The sequence below is a fragment of the Sander vitreus genome, chromosome 20, assembly GCF_031162955.1.
Source record: "Sander vitreus isolate 19-12246 chromosome 20, sanVit1, whole genome shotgun sequence".
Lineage (NCBI taxonomy): Eukaryota > Metazoa > Chordata > Actinopteri > Perciformes > Percidae > Sander > Sander vitreus.
In genome coordinates, this window is record NC_135874.1 from 6778360 (window position 1) to 6795873 (window position 17514).

The window sequence follows — 17514 nt, forward strand, 5'->3', positions numbered from 1 at the left end:
AAAAAAAAAAACATTCCTTCACATGGAAGTGTCTCAAGCTGCTCTTCAGTATTAAGCTGATGATCATTCACACAAATGAACAACTCATGTCCTCTATCACAACATACTCCAATTTCCATCAATCACTTAGCAGAAGGTGCGATGCGATTACAAGCACTGGCCTCAATACAAAAAGTTGGAAATGGCCGGGACACACAACACAAACATGGCAGTATTTCTCAGAGTCCTCAGCTGTGACTGAGCGTTAAGAAACGAGCTGTTCACCACACGATATACATTTAGGAATTGATTCGTTTCCTTTAAGATAAAGATTTAATGGTTCACCCTGAGTGACCGTATGACAGTTTATAAGCTCTTCAAAGTCAAACTACCTAGTGATTCTTTGAGCATATGGATTTCACTTAAAAAGGATAAGTCTGGTGAGAATCTAGATTTTTCTTACTGTGAACCAATCCCATTAAAAGACCAAAACCAACAATGAAGTGGTTTTGCTTCAAAAAAATTGTCTGATATATTCTTCCTGCAAAAAAGCTCCACTGTTGTCCAAAAACTATTAGAAACACATTAATGAGCCACACTGTTGCACTGGCTGACATGTTCCTTCATTACCATGAGTGAGTTAGTCACATATACACCGCCCTGCTGCTCTAAATACTTACTAAGTCACCAAATTATGTGTGTTAATTAATTTGCCTCTGAAAATAGTACCAAACTAATATTTTCTCCTGTTTGAGGAATATTTGCTAAGATAAAAAACGACAGTGTCCAGCTGTTTTTGACACCGACAGAGCAATTTTTGAAACTATAATTATATATTTCTGGCGTGTTTTTAAAGATTTATGGCCATGTGGCTGCGGATAGGCTGAGGAAGTCAGAAAGTATTGAGAGATGGACTAACTCACTGTTGGTTTGGGGCTTCTTAAAATGGGATTTGATGACAAGAATATAGAGAGATTATCACAAGCAACCTCCTTTAATTATAAATGTATTAATGGATGCAGTGGGTTGATTTTCATTTTGATCACAATAAGGAGCACGAAGACGCAAACACCACCATTACTTGGAGTAGATGGAAAAAGGCACTCTGAAGTCCATTACAAGACAATGTATCACATAAACTGCAGGCTGTTTCAGCACGGCAGGATGCAACTCTTCTCGTGATTCTGTGCGCCATGCAAAATGAAACTCAAACCCAGTTGCATTCATTTTTAAACCCTGACGAACTGAAAGTACAGTGAGTTCCTCTTAACGTTGGCCCTCAGACAGATCTGCCATTCAGGGATGGAGGTACAGAGAGGCCTACGAGTGACTGAACACAACACCGTCTTTAAGTTTGGAAATAGACCCTAAAGCTTGAGCCAGTCTGACTTGACCCAAGGATTTAAAAGTATTCTGCTTACAACTTCTGTATACGGGCAGCCGTTTGTTTCTGCCCGAGCTCAGCCCAGCTCAGCCCAGCAGCAGGAATTTGCATCCTTCTACTCCTTACAATCACAAAGCTATCTATTTAAAGTAATCTCTGTGGTCAGAGCGGATCCTTTTGCATAGGAAGGGTGTCAAGGAGCTACCATTAAATCACATAATAAACATGAACATGGAAAAACTCATCAGTGATACCAACAGCTACTAATAAAAAACAAAAAAAACAAAACTTCTACTGTTTAGAGTTTGTTGCCCCTTTCTTTTCTTTGGCCTCAAGCAAAGTTTTTGATTTTAAAAATAATATACAGACAACGACGGCTTTGTTAAAAGTGCCTCCTTTGGTTCCGAATGTAAATGAATGCAAAGATGCTTGCAACTCCAAATAAAGCAGCCAGCATACCCAGAGAAGACACTGGAGATTTGTGCTCGGGTTGTGAGCCTGTGGGTCCGTTCATGTGTTGGGGAAACTGCAAGACACAAATATAAAAACAAGGACAATGATTACAGCTGCATGGGAGGTGATATTTATGCAGAAATGCACCTGTTCTTATTTGTATATCAAAAATACAGAGTGGAGTCACTCACTCGGTTTGCTTGGATTACATTCCGGTGTTGGACACATTTTTCAGTTTCAAGAAATCCTCAAAGAAGTGATGAATCAAATTAAAACTTACTTGGTGTTACTACTGGCCATTCTCTAAGCAGCATACGCTGACAGGAATAGGAGTCATGGAAGTGAATGTGTAAAGAATGAAAACAAGAGCTTGCGAGAGAGGTTCAAAATGGCCGTGCGTGAATGTCAGATGGTCGGTTTTGGAAAGTTAAAAAGTTGTCTGCCGCAGCCCTTCAATCCCGCCACTGAAAAGATTCTGTTGGACGATTTGACAAGCACTTTGTTTTAGGCATTCTGGCCTCTTTACTAACTCTCTCCTTAGAAAACTGAACTGTAAAAACATATGCCAAGCTTGCGAAAATGGACAGCTAGAATTGAATACATAAAACGTTAATGGATAAAACATGGAAAACCATTGGCATGGCTATAAAAGTGAAATCCGAGTCTCCAAAGCAACTACAGTGAGGCTAGAATCGGCAAACCTGCTGCCAAACGGGTTTCATTCATTCCACCACTAATTCCATTATACCAAAAGAAGATCTGTGAGTAGTAGAGATGAACTCCAATGCTACTGGTGGTCCCTAGTGAACCCAATGAAAGCACCAGTAGCATTAATGTCATCTGAAAAGTTGGCTTATCCAACCATTAAAAGTGTGCGTATTTTGGGGCGCCCTGGTAGCTCACCTGGTTGAGCGTGCGTGCGTACAGTACCAAAACTCAGTCCTTACCACAGCGGTCTGGGTTCGATTCCAACCCACGGTCTTTGCTGCATGTCTCCCTCTCTTTTCATGTCTACAGCTGTCCAATCAATTAAAGGGCTAAAAGCCCAAAACATAATCTTAAAAGAAAGGTGTATTAATTATAATTAGTGCTGTCAGTTAAACGCGTTATTAACGGCGTTAACGCAAACCCATTTTAACGACGTCAATTCTTTTATCGCGAGATTAACGTTGTTTTTGGCCTAGCAAACTTTGTAGTTTTTTTACATGCTGTTGCAACAACTAGTAACGTTAGAAAAACTACAACACCACACCGGATTTAGCTAGACCGGAAACAAAACAGGCACACCACACACACTTGTTTGGGCTCGCAAGCCGGCCAAAGAGTAGTAGGCTAACGTTACGTTTTGAGTGGATGGCGAGCGCGAGACGCCGAAATGGATGCCAATAAGATTCTGAATGGAAAGTTTACTTTTAAAAAGTTGCCAAATGGTTCCATTGACAAGACCAAAGTGATCTGTGTGTTTTGTCGTTGTGAACTGAGCTATCATCGCAGCACGTCCAGTCTGAAATACCACTTGATGGCCAAGCACACGGCTGAATTCTCCGCACCCTCAACAAAGCCAGGCGACAATGGATTAATTCAGACCATAGACTGTATATTAATATTAACAGTCTATGCTTCAGACAGAAGCACATGATACCACAACTAAGAACAAACTTTAAAAAACTAGGGCTGTCAAAATAACAAATAACGCAGATTAATCCATTCCATATTGACGTTTGACCCGCAGCCATTCTAGCCACCATTGGACTGTAAAATGAAGGAGGGAGACGAGAATGTTCTGCCTGGATTATTAATTGGAACATTTACTTGTAAAAATCTTCTTCCTGCCAACCCTGGCTACCGAAATCTGGTGCCACTGATATGTCTGCACTTCTCTCTGAGACGATTCAGGCAACACAAACACCGCTGCACGTGACGCTAGTTGACACTATACTCAACAGCAGCTAACGTTAGCCTACCGTTAGCTAGTAGCTGGATTAAACACGGTTACAATGCTGACAGCTAACGCTAAACGGTGTAAAGTATGACTGTGTTTTACTGGAGAGGATTCAACACGGGGATGTAACAATCTGCAGCTGCCGTCGTTCAATGAAACTGGTAAACTACAGTCTCGTGGTGCATTTGAAGTTACTGTAAATGTCTTTTTCCCCATCTGGTGGTTGTTTTTGTCGTCCAACAGCAATTTACTAGTGAAATAAGTTATTGTTATATATTATTATTATTAAATCATTTAAATTTTGACCATATGACCTTAGCAATAAACAAGCCATTTTTTTAATGCCACCAACTGTTTGGTGTTTTTTTCTTTTCTTTTTTTACTTTCTTAAAAAGTATCGGTTCAGGCACCATTAATTATGTATGCGATTAATTTCGATTAATTAATCACAGAGTATGTAATTAATTAGATTAAAAAAATGTAATCAATTGACAGCCCTAAAAAAAAACATTTGCACAAAGCAAACCGATCCACTTATTCATGTTGATAAGAGCATTAAAATGAGAAAAAAAATAATGGGCCAATAAGAAATCAAGGATTTAGAATAGATAAAAATGTGCGATTGTGATTAATTGCGAGTTAACTATGATATTAATGCGATTAAATATTTTAATCGTTTGACAGCACTAATTATAATTAGAATGAAAACATACCATATCACGTATATGATGGTCAAAACTACATCACACACTTCTTAGAATTGTCTTAGTGGTATTATAGTCTAGAATATATATTTGCTCACAGTGTGCTAGCTGTGAACAAAGATCAGGTGTGCAGTGAATTTTTTTTTTTTTTTTTTTACTCGAACCCCGGGTAACCTACGGTAAGGACTGAACCTTAAAGGAACACGCCGACTTATTGGGACTTTAGCTTATTCACAGTAACCCCCAGAGTTAGACAAGTCGATACATACCCTTCTCATCTCTGTGCGTGTTGTAACTCTGTCTGGAGGTAACCGGCTCCAACTAGCCTACTGCTCGGAATAAGTGACAAAATAACACCAACATGTTCCTATTTACATGTTGTGATTTGTACAGTCACAGCGTGTACAAATAAAAAGGTCACATGAGACACAGCCGTCTTCTAACCGTATACATACTGGGAACTACATTACATACTCAGAAAGGCGAAGCACTGCTACTTCTGCTACTTGGGTGGAGTGATTTGCTAGCAGGACCTGAAGCCCTGTGGTGAGGAGCAGAGTTCGCCTGGAGTTTGCTCAGAGTTGGAGTAATAGAGTCAACAATTACTAGATAGTAAAAGCATAGTGACCTTGTTATTTGTACACCCTGTGACTATACAAATCACAACATGTAAACAGGAACATGTTGGCATTATTTTGTCACTTATTCCGAGCAGTAGGCTAGTTGGAGCCAGTTACCTCCAGGATCTGTGCTAGGCTTAGCTAGCGCTGGGGGTGTCAGACAGAGTTACAACACACACGGAGATGAGAAGGGTATGTATTGACTTGTCTAACTCTGGGGGTTACGGTGAAAAAGCTAAAGTCCCAATAAGTCGGCGTGTTCCTTTAATATATGGGGAGCACGCTCAACCAGGTGGCCTACCAAGGCGCCACGTGGATTTATTTTTGGGAGGAAATGTTGGTCAGAGGAGCTTCAGCATGTAGAGGGTAGAGAAATAACTCCAGTGATATAGAAAGCGGCGCTGGATGTTACATTGCCTCTAATCCTTAGCAGGACATAGTTCACTGATATTACATTACATGATTTGTCAGGGCTTTCCATTGTGTTTTATAGTGAGGGTGGGCCACCTTGCCTCCACTAACATCATTAAAAATGAATACACTTGTATGAAATAAAACATCAACCTGGGAAAGCAATACAGGGTGTGTTTGGCAAACACAAATCAATAAGTATTTTATTCCAAATGCAATCTGCACATATGTTTTTGTATTTCTTTACTACTGTGCTGGGATTTATTTATACTGTGTTTCATTACCATATTTGTTCTTTTTTAATCTTGCATGTTCTTGCACTTTTTATATCTTGGTGAGCTAAAGACAGTTTTTCATTGTAGCGGACAATAAAGCAAAAATACACAAACCACTCAAACATTTGAATACTAGAAAAAGCATCATGCCTCCCACCTTTTTCAGAACCCGGAGCTCCACGTCCTCCCCTGCTGTCCTGAACAGATCAACTGTAGCTTTATGGGTCAGATTCTCAAGCTTGATTCCGTTTATCTACACAACCCACAAAAAACAAAAACAATGAGAAAGTGCTTTTTCATTCCCTTTCACCTTTTTTAAAAAGATTAATTTTTTGGGCTTTTCCGCCTTTAATTTCATAGAACAGCTAGGTGAGAGAGAAGGGGAGAGAGAAGGGGAAGACATGCAGGAAATCCTCACAGGTCAGACTCTAACCCTGGACCTCGGTGTCGAGGCATAAACCTCTCAGTATATGTGCACCCGCTCTACCCACTGAGCCACCATTCCCTTTCAGGGCTGCAGTTAACCATTAGTTTCACTTTCGATTACTTAGCTGACTATTGTCCAAAAGCCAAAAAGGTGATGACATCTAAATGTTTGTTTTGTTCGCCCAGCAATCCAAACCTTAAAGACTTTCCATTTTTCAAATGAATGAACAAACAAACAGAGAGAAATTACAAAGCTTCACAATTGAGAAGCTGAAACAAAGGAATGGTTGGCATTTTTGCTTAAAAAATTACTTACACAATGAATGGATTGGCAAAATAGTTAGCTAGATCTAATTTAAATATTCAGTTCCATCAGCGGATGAATCAAATGTGGTGGAAAGTACATTTAGTCAATTACTGAACTTAAAGCTTTATTGCGTAATTTTTTATATTAATAAACGTCCGTTACATTCAAGCCGTTGCCAAATTAGTTGTTACAAAGCTAATTGAGACTATCAGCTCCACACAACTCTCTCTGGATTTCTCAGTATGGCTACGTTCAGAAGATTGTGTCGTCCGGTGACTTTCGCCGTGCACAGAAACTTGAGTCCTCCTTGGCTACTAGCAACTGCGTGAGGGAGGGGTGAGGGGTGCGTGCTTGATCACGTAAGACTTGTATCATGTGGAGGCGCCGACAGTGTTGTTGTCATTACTTAGAATTCCTCATGGGGGCGACAGAAACGACACACTATAGCTTTAAGTAAGGTATTTGTACTATACTTGAGTATTTTCCAATTTATGCTACTTTATACTTCTACTCCACTACATTTTAGGAGTTAAATATTGTACTTTGTACTCCACCAGATTTATCTGAGGCTGTAGTTGCTTTGCAGAGTCAGATTAGTAAATCAAATATAATCAACTAATAAATTATACGGTTTTATTAAAGCTACCCTGCAGTATATAAAGCCATTAAAATTAGCCCCACCTTTACCAGCTGCAACATTAAAGTTCTTCCACCTCTGCAAATTAAATTTCTATATCCTTCACCTAAGGCGTAATTTCCACTGGGGACAGGGGGGAAATGCCCCTTCTCTTCAAATAGAAAACATGTTTTTTTTGGCCCCCAGACCCTCTGTTTTGTGTCCTCCCCACTTCTCAGACCAACGTTACGCCCTTGTCCTTCACCCTTGATCAAGTCAACATGTATTACCGCCAGGATCTTGTCCCCCTCTTGGAGTCTTCCGTCCAATGCAGCGGCTCCATCTTCTTTAATTTTGGACACGTATATGCCACTGTCAGCCACTACATACTGCTGGTCCACGCCCCCAACTATGTTGAATCCCAAGCCTAAAAAAACAAAAACAACAAACACTGACATGAGATGGAGGTTTTGCGTCACATTCAATAGTCACAAATGCAATTGTTAGCCCAGGCAGACGTTGCTGATACAATCATAGACAACATGTATCTCAATGGCTCAAAGTACAAGTGGAATCATTACAACGCTGTAACCTTCTGCCTACTGCTATTCAGAGAAAACAGCACCTCACAAAATGTTACATAACAAATGTAAACCAGACATTACTCTCATGGAACTAAATGAACCGTGCAGCTCCACCAAAGAAACTGTTAAAATATGACAGGCCGGGGGCAGTAACGATACTTTTAAAGATGTTAACAGCGCCAAAGTGGATTCACAACACCGTCATGTTAATTAAACTAACTTGTTAGAGCTCAGCCGGCTTTCCCAACTCAATTCCTCTACTTGTACTACACGATAACAAATGGTCGGATGAGGTTTTGTTATTTTTGATACGCAAATTAGCCATTAGCTTCGGGATACACTCCAGTTTGACAGCGTTGATTTTTGCTGCTACGTAACGTTTGCTAGCTAGTAGCGTTACCGCTAACGTTATGCTAACTGTTCGTCAAGTTATCCAGTCTTCTTACCTGCCGATCCTCGCTTCAGTTTTATGTCCACCACGTTGGGTGAGGAGGGCAGAGAGCCATTCATTTTGTCAAGACAGCAGACGATCTTCAGAGAAAGGGGGACGGGACCAACTATTTATGTGAAGGTGAACTCATTGAGGAGTTTCGATTTGCTTCCTTCGGTACAGTCGGTGGTTTGTGATGTGCTGCCCCCTGATGGGATGAGGCGGAACTGCAGGCTGACGTTTGAGTTACAGGGCTGTACCGGGTTTTGCAAGGTTTGCCGAAGAAAAGAACTAAGCTTTGCGGTGACGACCACATCGAAAATGATAAGAGTATACTAAAGGAAAAGCTTCTGTAACTACGGGGAATGAAACCTCAAAGCCGTACGACGCATCTGGACCCATAGTGGGTGAGATGGTTAGAAAGTATGGACCGGATTGCTTGAGATATCTGTTATATTGGTCAAAAAGCTTTGGCTTTCCAAAAACTGGATCACTGAGTCCAGGAAAGTTATTTTATCTGCTTTTATATATTTAACTGTTTTAACTGCTCTTCAATGTTCAATTGATTGATTCATTTTTTTTTTTTTATCTGTTTTTTATTTTTTTATCTGTTTTCATGTAAATCTGTTTTTAATTTTTTAATCTGTTTTCATGTAAAGCACTTTGAATTGCCCTGTTGCTGAAATGTGCTATACAAATAAAGCTGCCTTGCCTTGCCTTGCCTTACACAGCAGGGAGGCAAATCAGAAATGCAAAACACTACAGATAAATTGCTCCCAAGATGATATTATGTACTTTTACTTTTACTATTTAATGTTAAATCCTCAGCTCTACATGTTTCTAGATTGCCCACTGGACTATACATTGCACTGCTTCTGTGAATTGTTGTTTACATGGAACAGTTTTTAATTCATTTCCCCACACCATTTTATTTCCAACATGCCTTATCTGTTTAATTATTATTTGTATCTTATATTATTTTGGGGTATTTTATTTTTGTCTGATTTTATTCTAATCTAAAACATTTTGTAACTGTGTTGTGTTGTATAAATAAAGTACTGTTATACTGGTTTTGCACAATACCATATCACTACCCTTTGCACCACCCTCATTCCCACTTAACCAAATATTTTAATCTACACTATAACTTATATTATTCATACTGATATTATAAACTATACATATCTTCTGTGTGTATATACATGTATAGGTTTATATATACATAACTGTATATCCTTCCCTTAAAAAAAGTTTTTCACTTTATTCTTTCCTTCATTGCTACTTTTTTATACTTTGTTCTATTTTATTGGTTTATTCTATACAAATTAAAATATTTGTTTATAGATTTTCTGTGTGTGGAGGCTACGACTGCATTTTATTGTGCAATCCTTTGTATGACAATAAAGCTGAACCATTAAAGTTTCATACCAGTGGTGGAAGAATTATTCAGATAATTTTTTAAAGTAACAATATTCCATTATACGTAAAAGTCTTACATTTAAAATGTGTATTATCAGCGATAAGTACTTTGGATACTTTCAGTACATGTATCACTCATTTTATTGTCCATCTACACATTTTAATTCAACTTAGATTGCATTGTTTTTACTGTAGTATAAGTGTTTTAAGATTTTATTAGGACTACAGTGAATTTGCTCCCACAGAAATACACTGTAATTTAATACAAGTACTAATTATTGATTTATTAACAGTGGTGGAAGGAGTATTTAGATAGCGACAGCAATACCACACTATAAAAATGTCTGTACTTTTGATAATTTAAAGTACCTTCATGTCTAACTTTGATTCTGCAGTATGTAATTCAAATTCAATTGTTAACTATATTTTTCATTATCTCATTTTTTTGTTTAAAGCACTTAGAACAACGGTCAAAGGATGAATTGTGGTATATTAATGAAATAATAATGATTATATCACTGTGATACTCCAAATGCACAGGAGTTCACCCAATAAAACCCTGACATGTTGACTGTCACTGCAAACAGAGAAGTAGCTTTCTTCACTTTGGGGTAAAATAAAGAATGGGAACAGGGAAACTAGTATTTATTATGTGCACAGGCAGGGAGCTCATTAAAAGTTTACAATATTGTGAATCAAACAGCATTATCAGCCATTGTGTGTTGCCCTTTATTTATAAGCATATCATCTCAAAATATTGTACCAGTTATTTTTTGGCAACAAATCGATTTTGAGTGGCAAAAAAATAAAATAATCATTCAGCAAAAGAAAGGACAAGGATTATAGTGTGCAGCCCTGGGTTAATCGTTACCTGTTCTGTATTAATGACTAAGTGCCAGGTGGGCAAAGATTGCACTTCGCTGACTATTTTGCCTCAAGAACTCCATCAAGGTATTTGAAAGGATTTCAAACACGGTGATAAAGTGTGACCCAGGACTTAGCTCTGGGACTCAGATCATGCTCGGGGATGCACTGTGCAGGACGATGTCTCCCTTAACTAGTAGCAGGGTCACTTCCTCCAGCCCGCCGACTCGGTGCCCGTACTCCAGCAGGTGGGTGCCGTCCACCGCCACTTTAAACGAGTCCTCCTCCACAAGGATCTTCAGCTGCAGGGGGAGCAATACTAATGTTATGCACAACCAAACTTCCAAATCTTGGAAGCGGAACGTCGTGGATATAGTCTACTTTGGGCTCTAGGAAAATGTGATCAGCATTTTCTTAATATTTTCTGATCAGGCAAAAAGATTCAATGAGAAACTAATTACTGGTAAACTAATAGTGAAAAAGGCAACTTAATGACATTAAGCTAATATAAGCTTTTTGATTTCAACTGACAAAACACTGCAGGAAAATATCTATGAAAAGATCTATGCAAAATATGCAACTAATGTCTTTATTACTTTTAAAGCTGTTTTAACCAAGTTTGAGATCTGGGAGACTAATACTCATTTCCTACTGACTCAATAGCCTGTCTCTCTTAGCTTCAGTGCCACTACTACTACTACTACTACTACTACTACTACTACTACTACTACTACTACTACACTTTACCTCAAAACGCTGCCCCTCAACAAATGGGAAGCCTCCTTCCCGCTCCTCTGGCCCCCAACATCCATCTAGGTTGGAGTTTCTGACAATTGTTTGCTCAGCAAATCGAGGATTGAAGTGAAAGACGACATCTGAACCTTTGATGAAGTCAACTTTGAACCTGCAAGAAAAAGACCTGGACTTAGTGCTGCTGACAACGAATGCTTCTTTCTGCCCAATTAATAAAAAAATAAACGTGGCATGAACAAAAAAAAAAAAAAAAAACTAATGATAATTCATTTTAGAAGAGATTTTAGTTTCGCAAACAAACACTGTCAACAACAGCCTGTTATTAACAAATGTAAAGTAAAAGATGTGCGTTAAAACAGTGAGTAGCAAGCAAGATGTTTCACCAGTGTGAACCACATGTTGAAGATGACCACACTGCCATGGTCTGGAGGGTTAGGATGGCTGCAGAGATGTTATTTATCAAGCATCCAGTTATGTTCCTCAGAGAGCATCACTGACAGCAGAATTAGAGGATGATTGTTGTTCATACCATTCTCCACCAGGAACAGGCTCCCCGTCTATTGTGATTACAAGGCGTGGCGAAATTCCACCAGGAAGTGGGAGCTCAAACGACGTCATCTGTAAGAAATATTTCGATTTTTAAAATCCCAACAACACATTTACCATGCTATTTTTAGAAATTAAGTTACAAAATGGGAAATTGTGATTGACTGTTTATTAAGCATAAATACACAAATAGAAACGGTGTTTACCCTGTTTATAATATACCCAGGGGCAAAGGTGGAACTGTTCACACATTTTATCGCTAATACTCTGAAGTGCTAAGTATCACAAAATAGCAAAGGTATTTGTAGTTGAACATTATACAAAACTTTGGCCCTGCCCACATGTGAAAAATGTGAAAATAGTGACGATCAGCACACACATTGTAATCATACTTTGATTTTTATCACAGAATATAAAAGTGGCCACTTTAGCTGTATATTAGCGGGGATATAGTTTTTAAATATCTAATTAACTGATGTTACATTGGCTACCGACCTAGCTAACAGCAGCTGTTAGTTAACGTTCATATGGTTAGCTCGCTTGTTTACATTAGCTCTTCGGTGTCAAAAGAGAAGAAGTAGTAAAATGTGATATTTCATACTACCTCGCCAGAATATGAACTCCTCTCCAATGATATGTAGGTAAGTTATGTGGAAGTTAGCCAGCTAATTCCACGTGCAGACGTTAGTTGGATCTGCTCTCACAACTAACGTAGCATAATGGAGGGGGATGTGGTGAGGTGGAAACCAGCTCAGCCAGTTCTACAACAGGTGTGAGTGCCCTGCTCATGCTGCAATGGACCTTTTTCACAGTAGACATTTTTTGACTTGTCCTAGTAGGAAAAGCACAGCTGAAATTGATAACCTTAACAATGGCTCAATCAAGTGTCCCAGTAAGCTATTTCAGTGAGTCAGCATGCACAACACCAGGGCCTCTCCTAAGTGGAATGCAGCCATCATTAATGGTTTTGACTACACCTGTGCTTTTCCTACTATGACATGTCAACATGTCTGCTTATGGTTGTCTAAGCTACTGGATGCCTAAAATTTCCCTCTGGATGAATAAAGTATCTATCTATATATCTAGCTAACGTTACAACTCTCGACAAGGAAGTTGATGACGTATTCTGACGGGAGGGCGGGCGCACACACACACACACACACACACACACACACACACACACACACACACACGGTGAAGACCCTGTGACAAAAATGTTTTAAAAGTCATACATTAATAAATACACCTCGCTAAACTAAACATTTATGGATTGGACATTGGACCCATAGACTGTTAATATTAATGGTGAGAGCATGTGTGACGTCACCAATTGTTTTGTGGAGATCTGCTATAGCTTTCTTCTACTGTCTATGGCTATGAGTCGTCGAGTTTGCCATTATGGGCGGCAAAATTACAAATCCCACTATGGCCACGCCAATGGGTCTTTGCATGGCCATAGTGGTCGATTGGTTGGGGTTAGGCATTTGACCCTGAGTGGTTAAGGTTAGGATAGCCGATTGGTCAGGGGATAGGACCTGTACAAATCAGGTTACGTTACCTTGCGTAAGCATGGATGCCTGGCCTATAGTAGCTATTGAAGGGCGGTTCTTGGTGTTGCCATAGTGGGAAAAAAATATTGCTTACGGGCGCCATAGACATATATAAATGGACCAACAGATCCTGTTGCTCTGAACGGAGACCAGTGAAGGCCATTAGAAGCACCTTTCCGGTGAGCGCTGAGCGTCACTGCGCATCCTCCAACTGAGAGAGAAGACGTAAATGTGATGTTAGCAACCTGTCTGAAAGTTGTACGTCTTCTGGTAGCTGTGCCAAGAGAAATCTCAATCATTCCGAATCTGGCAGAGACGGAGAGCGTAGGTTTATGTAACGAGATAACATAGGCACAGGCTAATTATTGCTAACTAAAATACTAGTTAACATTAGTAATTAAACTTAAACAGCGAATGTAAGTCAAAACTGCCTGCGAGCTTCTTCTGTACTATACGGTAATTCCTCTACTATGCGACAGTAAGTCGCGTGGTTATGACACAATTGTTAGCCTATTTTTACAAAAACGCCTGCTACGGAGCCATAACGTGAGATACAAGGTAATGGAGCCTTTTATACATTGTCGTGTTTCTTTAGAAATAAACAATGGACAAATAAGAGTCTTTAAACGCTTCAGATGTAAAGTTATTCGCTGTCAAAGTGACGTCACAATGAATGGCAGTCAGTCAATGGAAAGCTAACGGGAGGCGATGGCTTGGTAGCATCAAAATGGCGCCATAGGAGCTACGCGTTCCGGGAAGAGGCTTACCCCCTTGACAGGCGCAGCCATCCTGGTTGCGGATGTGACGATTTTAGACGAGAGGGAGGAGTGAGGGAGGAGCCGTTAACGCTGCTTACACTCTACGTTACATTACACACTTTAACTGGCAATCACATCTACGCTATTCAACACTCCTTTCGAAACCTCCAATTACTTCTAAACTCCGGCAAAACCAAGTTCATGCTTTTCAATGGATCACTGCCTACCCCGGCCCATCCGATCAGCATTACCACGCTTGACGGACTGGAATTACAAAATGTGACGGAGTACAAATACCTAGGTGTCTGGATAGACAGCTCCCTCTCCTTCCAGCAAAACACATTAAACACCTTCAATCCAAAGTTAAGTCCAGGCTCGGTTTTCTATTCCGCAACAGGACCTCCTTCACTCACACTGCCAAACTCGCTTTGGTGAAAATGACAATCTTACCAATTCTCGATTTCAGTGATGTTATTTACAGAACTGCCTCAAATTCTCTCCTGAAAACATTGGATGTTCTTTATCACAGTGCCATACGTTTTGTGACCAGAGCCCCTTATAACACCCACCACTGCAAACTCTACGCTTTAATTGTCTGGCCCTCGTTACACACTCGACGCCTAACCCACTGGTACCAACTCATTTACAAGTCCGTGCTAGGCAAAGCCCCGCTGTACCTACGCTCACTGGTCACAATAGCTTTACCCACCCGCAGCCTTCGCTCAAGCAGTTACATCTCCTTGGTCACTCCAAAAGCCCACACCTCCTTTGGCCGCCACTCCTTCCAGCTGCAAATGACTGGAATGAACTACAAAAAACCCTGAAACTCAAAACCCTTATCTCACTAACTGCCTTCAAAGCACGTCTGTCTGTGCTCCTCTCCGATCACTGTACGTGCTAACTGTTCCCTGTCTTTTACCCACTGTTTTTGCACACCCTTACCCCATTATCTCTGTCATGGCCCACTGCATAGTTGCACAGATGCACATCCACACCAGCATTGCTATCATATTTGTTTACGCTATTTTGCACTTTTCATCTGCCCTTGTATGCTCAACCGTTATTATCTTCCCACCTTTGTTGCCACACAATTTTTTCTACTGATTGTGTGGCAACAAAGGTGTTTACTGATCTACTTCCCTATCTAGTCCACAATCGGCACTCACTGTATAGACTATATTGATTCTTTATTACATTTCAGCATTTATATAGTCTGTCTATTCTTGTATACTGTGTTATTACTGATCTTCATCACTACCTAGACCACACTTTGCACTAACTGTACTCTGACTCTTTACTACATCCCAGCATTTATACAGACTGTCTATTCTTGCATATTGTATTATTACTGATGTACATCACTACCTATACCACTATTTGCACTAACTGTATATTGTCTCTTCTCTACATTCAGCATTCATATTACTGCTTACTGTGTTATTACTGATCTACGTCACTTAATAGACCACAACTTTCACTAGCTGTATTTTGATTCTCCACTACACTTCAGCATGTCTCTAGACTGTCTATTCATATACACATTGTGTTACAACTGATATACTTCACTAACTAGACCACTAGACTGTTTATTGACTCTTTACACCATCTCAGCATTGTTATAGACTCTCTGTTCATGTATATTGCACATCCATTGACTTACTTACACCTGCACTTTATATAGCATATTGTAGCTATTCTGTGTTCTTGTACTGTATTGAATGTGAAACTATTTGTTGTCTTGCACGCCTACGCTTTTCTTGGCCAGGTCGCCGTTGCAAATGAGAACCTGTTCTCAACGGCCTACCTGCCGTTAAATAAAGGTTAAATAAAATAAAAATACAATCATAGCCACACCCTTAAAAACACCCGATTTTTAAATCAACAAGACCATAATTCAAAAAATGAACATCATTCTGTGTTGCAGAAGACTTCAAACTAGCAATTGAGACCATAAACTCATTATGAAAATGTTTACTGAGGTCATAAATCAAGTGAGAAGTGGGTCACTTTCTCATAGACTTCTACAGAAACCGACCTCCTTTTGCAACCGCACGTGTCTCCCCCTGCTGGAATTCAGATAGAATGCAGGTTTAAGGCATTTGGGCATTTGCAGCACTTAGTTTTGGGCCTCCTATCAACCCTCCACTCTCTGTGCAACATCGATAGTTTATCAGAACAAGAAGCAGCTTTAATGGCCGTTTTGAAGCCTCAAGTTTGGCGATACGGGCGTCGCCATCATGTTTTTTTTGCAACTGGATGTGACAATTTTTGATTAGAGGGTGGAGCTGGGGAGGATGATGCGGCCAAGCCAGTTCAGGCTCAGGTTACTTTATTTATATCCTTAGGTAAATGTGTTGCACAGTTAAAAAGTGCAGGGCATCCACGAAACACAGTTTCAGACACCACAGACAACATACAGGTGAAACTCGGAAAATTAGAATATCGTTCAAAAGTTTATTTATTTCAGTAATTCAACTTAAAAGGTGAAACTAATATATTATATAGACTCATTACATGCAAATCGAGATATTTCAAGCCTTTATTTGTTATCATTTTGATGATTATGGCTTACAGCTTATGAAAACCCAAATTCAAAATCTCAGAAAATTGTGAAAAGGTTCAATATTGTAGGCTCAAAGTGTCACACTCTAATCAGCTAGTTAATCCAAAACACCAGCAAAAGGTTCCTGAGCCTTTAAATGGTCTCTCAGTCTGGTTCAGTAGAATTCACAATCATGGGGAAGACTGCTGACCTGACAGTTGTGCAGAAAACCATCATTGACAGAGCCTCAAAAGGTAACTGCAAAAGAAGTTGGATGTTCTCAAAGTGCTGTATCATAGCACATTAATAGAAAGTGGAAGGGAAAAGTGTGGAAGAAAAAGGTGCACATGCAGCAGGGATGACTGCAGCCTGGAGAGGATTGTCTGAAAAAGGCCATTCAAAAGTGGGGAACTTCACAAGGAGTGGACTGAGGCTGGAGTTACTGCATCAAGAGCCACCACACACAGAAGGATCCTGGACATGGGCTTCAAATGTCGTATTCCTCTTGTCAAGCCGCTCCTGAACAACAAACATCAGATAACTGGTCTGTTGCTCAGTGGTCCAAAATCACCATTCTGATGAGAGCAAATTTTGCATCTCATTTGGAAACCAAGGTCCCAGAGTCTGGAGGAAGAATGGAGAGGCACACAATCCAAGATGCTTGTGTTGATTTAGGGAGACATGTCGTCCACTGTGCTTTTTTAAGTCCAGAGTCAACGCAGCCGTCTACCAGGACATTTTAGAGCACTTCATGCTTCCTTCAGCAGACAAGCTTTATGGAGATGCTGACTTCATTTTCCAGCAGGACTTGGCACCTGTCCACACTGCCAAAAGTACCAAAACCTGGTTCAATGACCATGGGGTTACTGCGCTTGATTTGCCAGCAAACTCGCCAGACCTGAACCCCATAGAGAATCTATGGGGCATCGCCAAGCGAAAGATGAGAGACAT

General features: G+C 40.0%; 2 protein-coding genes across 6 annotated transcripts; both read right to left on the bottom strand.

Moving 5' to 3' along the window:
- Nucleotide 1: 1 nt before the first annotated feature.
- Nucleotides 2-8330, bottom strand: synj2bp (synaptojanin 2 binding protein). The gene is made up of 4 exons (XM_078276903.1): nt 8148-8330; nt 7408-7544; nt 5926-6021; nt 2-1889 (listed from the first exon to the last, which is right to left on the bottom strand). Exons 1-4 carry the CDS (start codon nt 8209-8211, stop codon nt 1746-1748), a joined length of 441 nt encoding a protein of 146 aa, XP_078133029.1. The 5' UTR covers nt 8212-8330; the 3' UTR covers nt 2-1745.
- Nucleotides 8331-10179: 1849 nt separating this feature from the next.
- On the bottom strand, nt 10180-14929 carry LOC144535510 (galectin-3-like). 5 transcript variants are annotated; one of them, XM_078278035.1, is made up of 4 exons: nt 14731-14929; nt 11697-11785; nt 11162-11318; nt 10180-10716 (listed from the first exon to the last, which is right to left on the bottom strand). In XM_078278035.1, exons 2-4 carry the CDS (start codon nt 11783-11785, stop codon nt 10561-10563), a joined length of 402 nt encoding a protein of 133 aa, XP_078134161.1. In that variant the 5' UTR covers nt 14731-14929; the 3' UTR covers nt 10180-10560. The 5 variants fall into 5 exon arrangements, with proteins under 5 accessions (XP_078134161.1, XP_078134162.1, XP_078134159.1 ...); XM_078278036.1 differs by lacking the exon at nt 14731-14929 and adding an exon at nt 14472-14704; XM_078278033.1 differs by lacking the exon at nt 14731-14929 and adding an exon at nt 14031-14455.
- Nucleotides 14930-17514: the final 2585 nt, after the last annotated feature.

Excerpts from the sequence above, each read along its gene's own strand:
- LOC144535510 (XM_078278033.1), bottom strand. The coding sequence starts at position 14,051 with ATGGCTGCGCCTGTCAAGGGG. Across the intron at positions 11,786-14,030 it reads TGGCTGCGCCTGTCAAGGGG|ATGACGTCGTTTGAGCTCCC; the intron begins GTAAGCCTCTTC and ends TATTTCTTACAG. Across the intron at positions 11,319-11,696 it reads CCTGTTCCTGGTGGAGAATG|GTTCAAAGTTGACTTCATCA; the intron begins GTATGAACAACA and ends TTTTTCTTGCAG.
- synj2bp (XM_078276903.1), bottom strand. The coding sequence starts at position 8,211 with ATGAATGGCTCTCTGCCCTCCTCACCCAACGTGGTGGACATAAAACTG. Across the intron at positions 7,545-8,147 it reads ACTGAAGCGAGGATCGGCAG|GCTTGGGATTCAACATAGTT; the intron begins GTAAGAAGACTG and ends TTGTTTTTTTAG. Across the intron at positions 1,890-5,925 it reads AGCTCCGGGTTCTGAAAAAG|TTTCCCCAACACATGAACGG; the intron begins GTGGGAGGCATG and ends TGTGTCTTGCAG.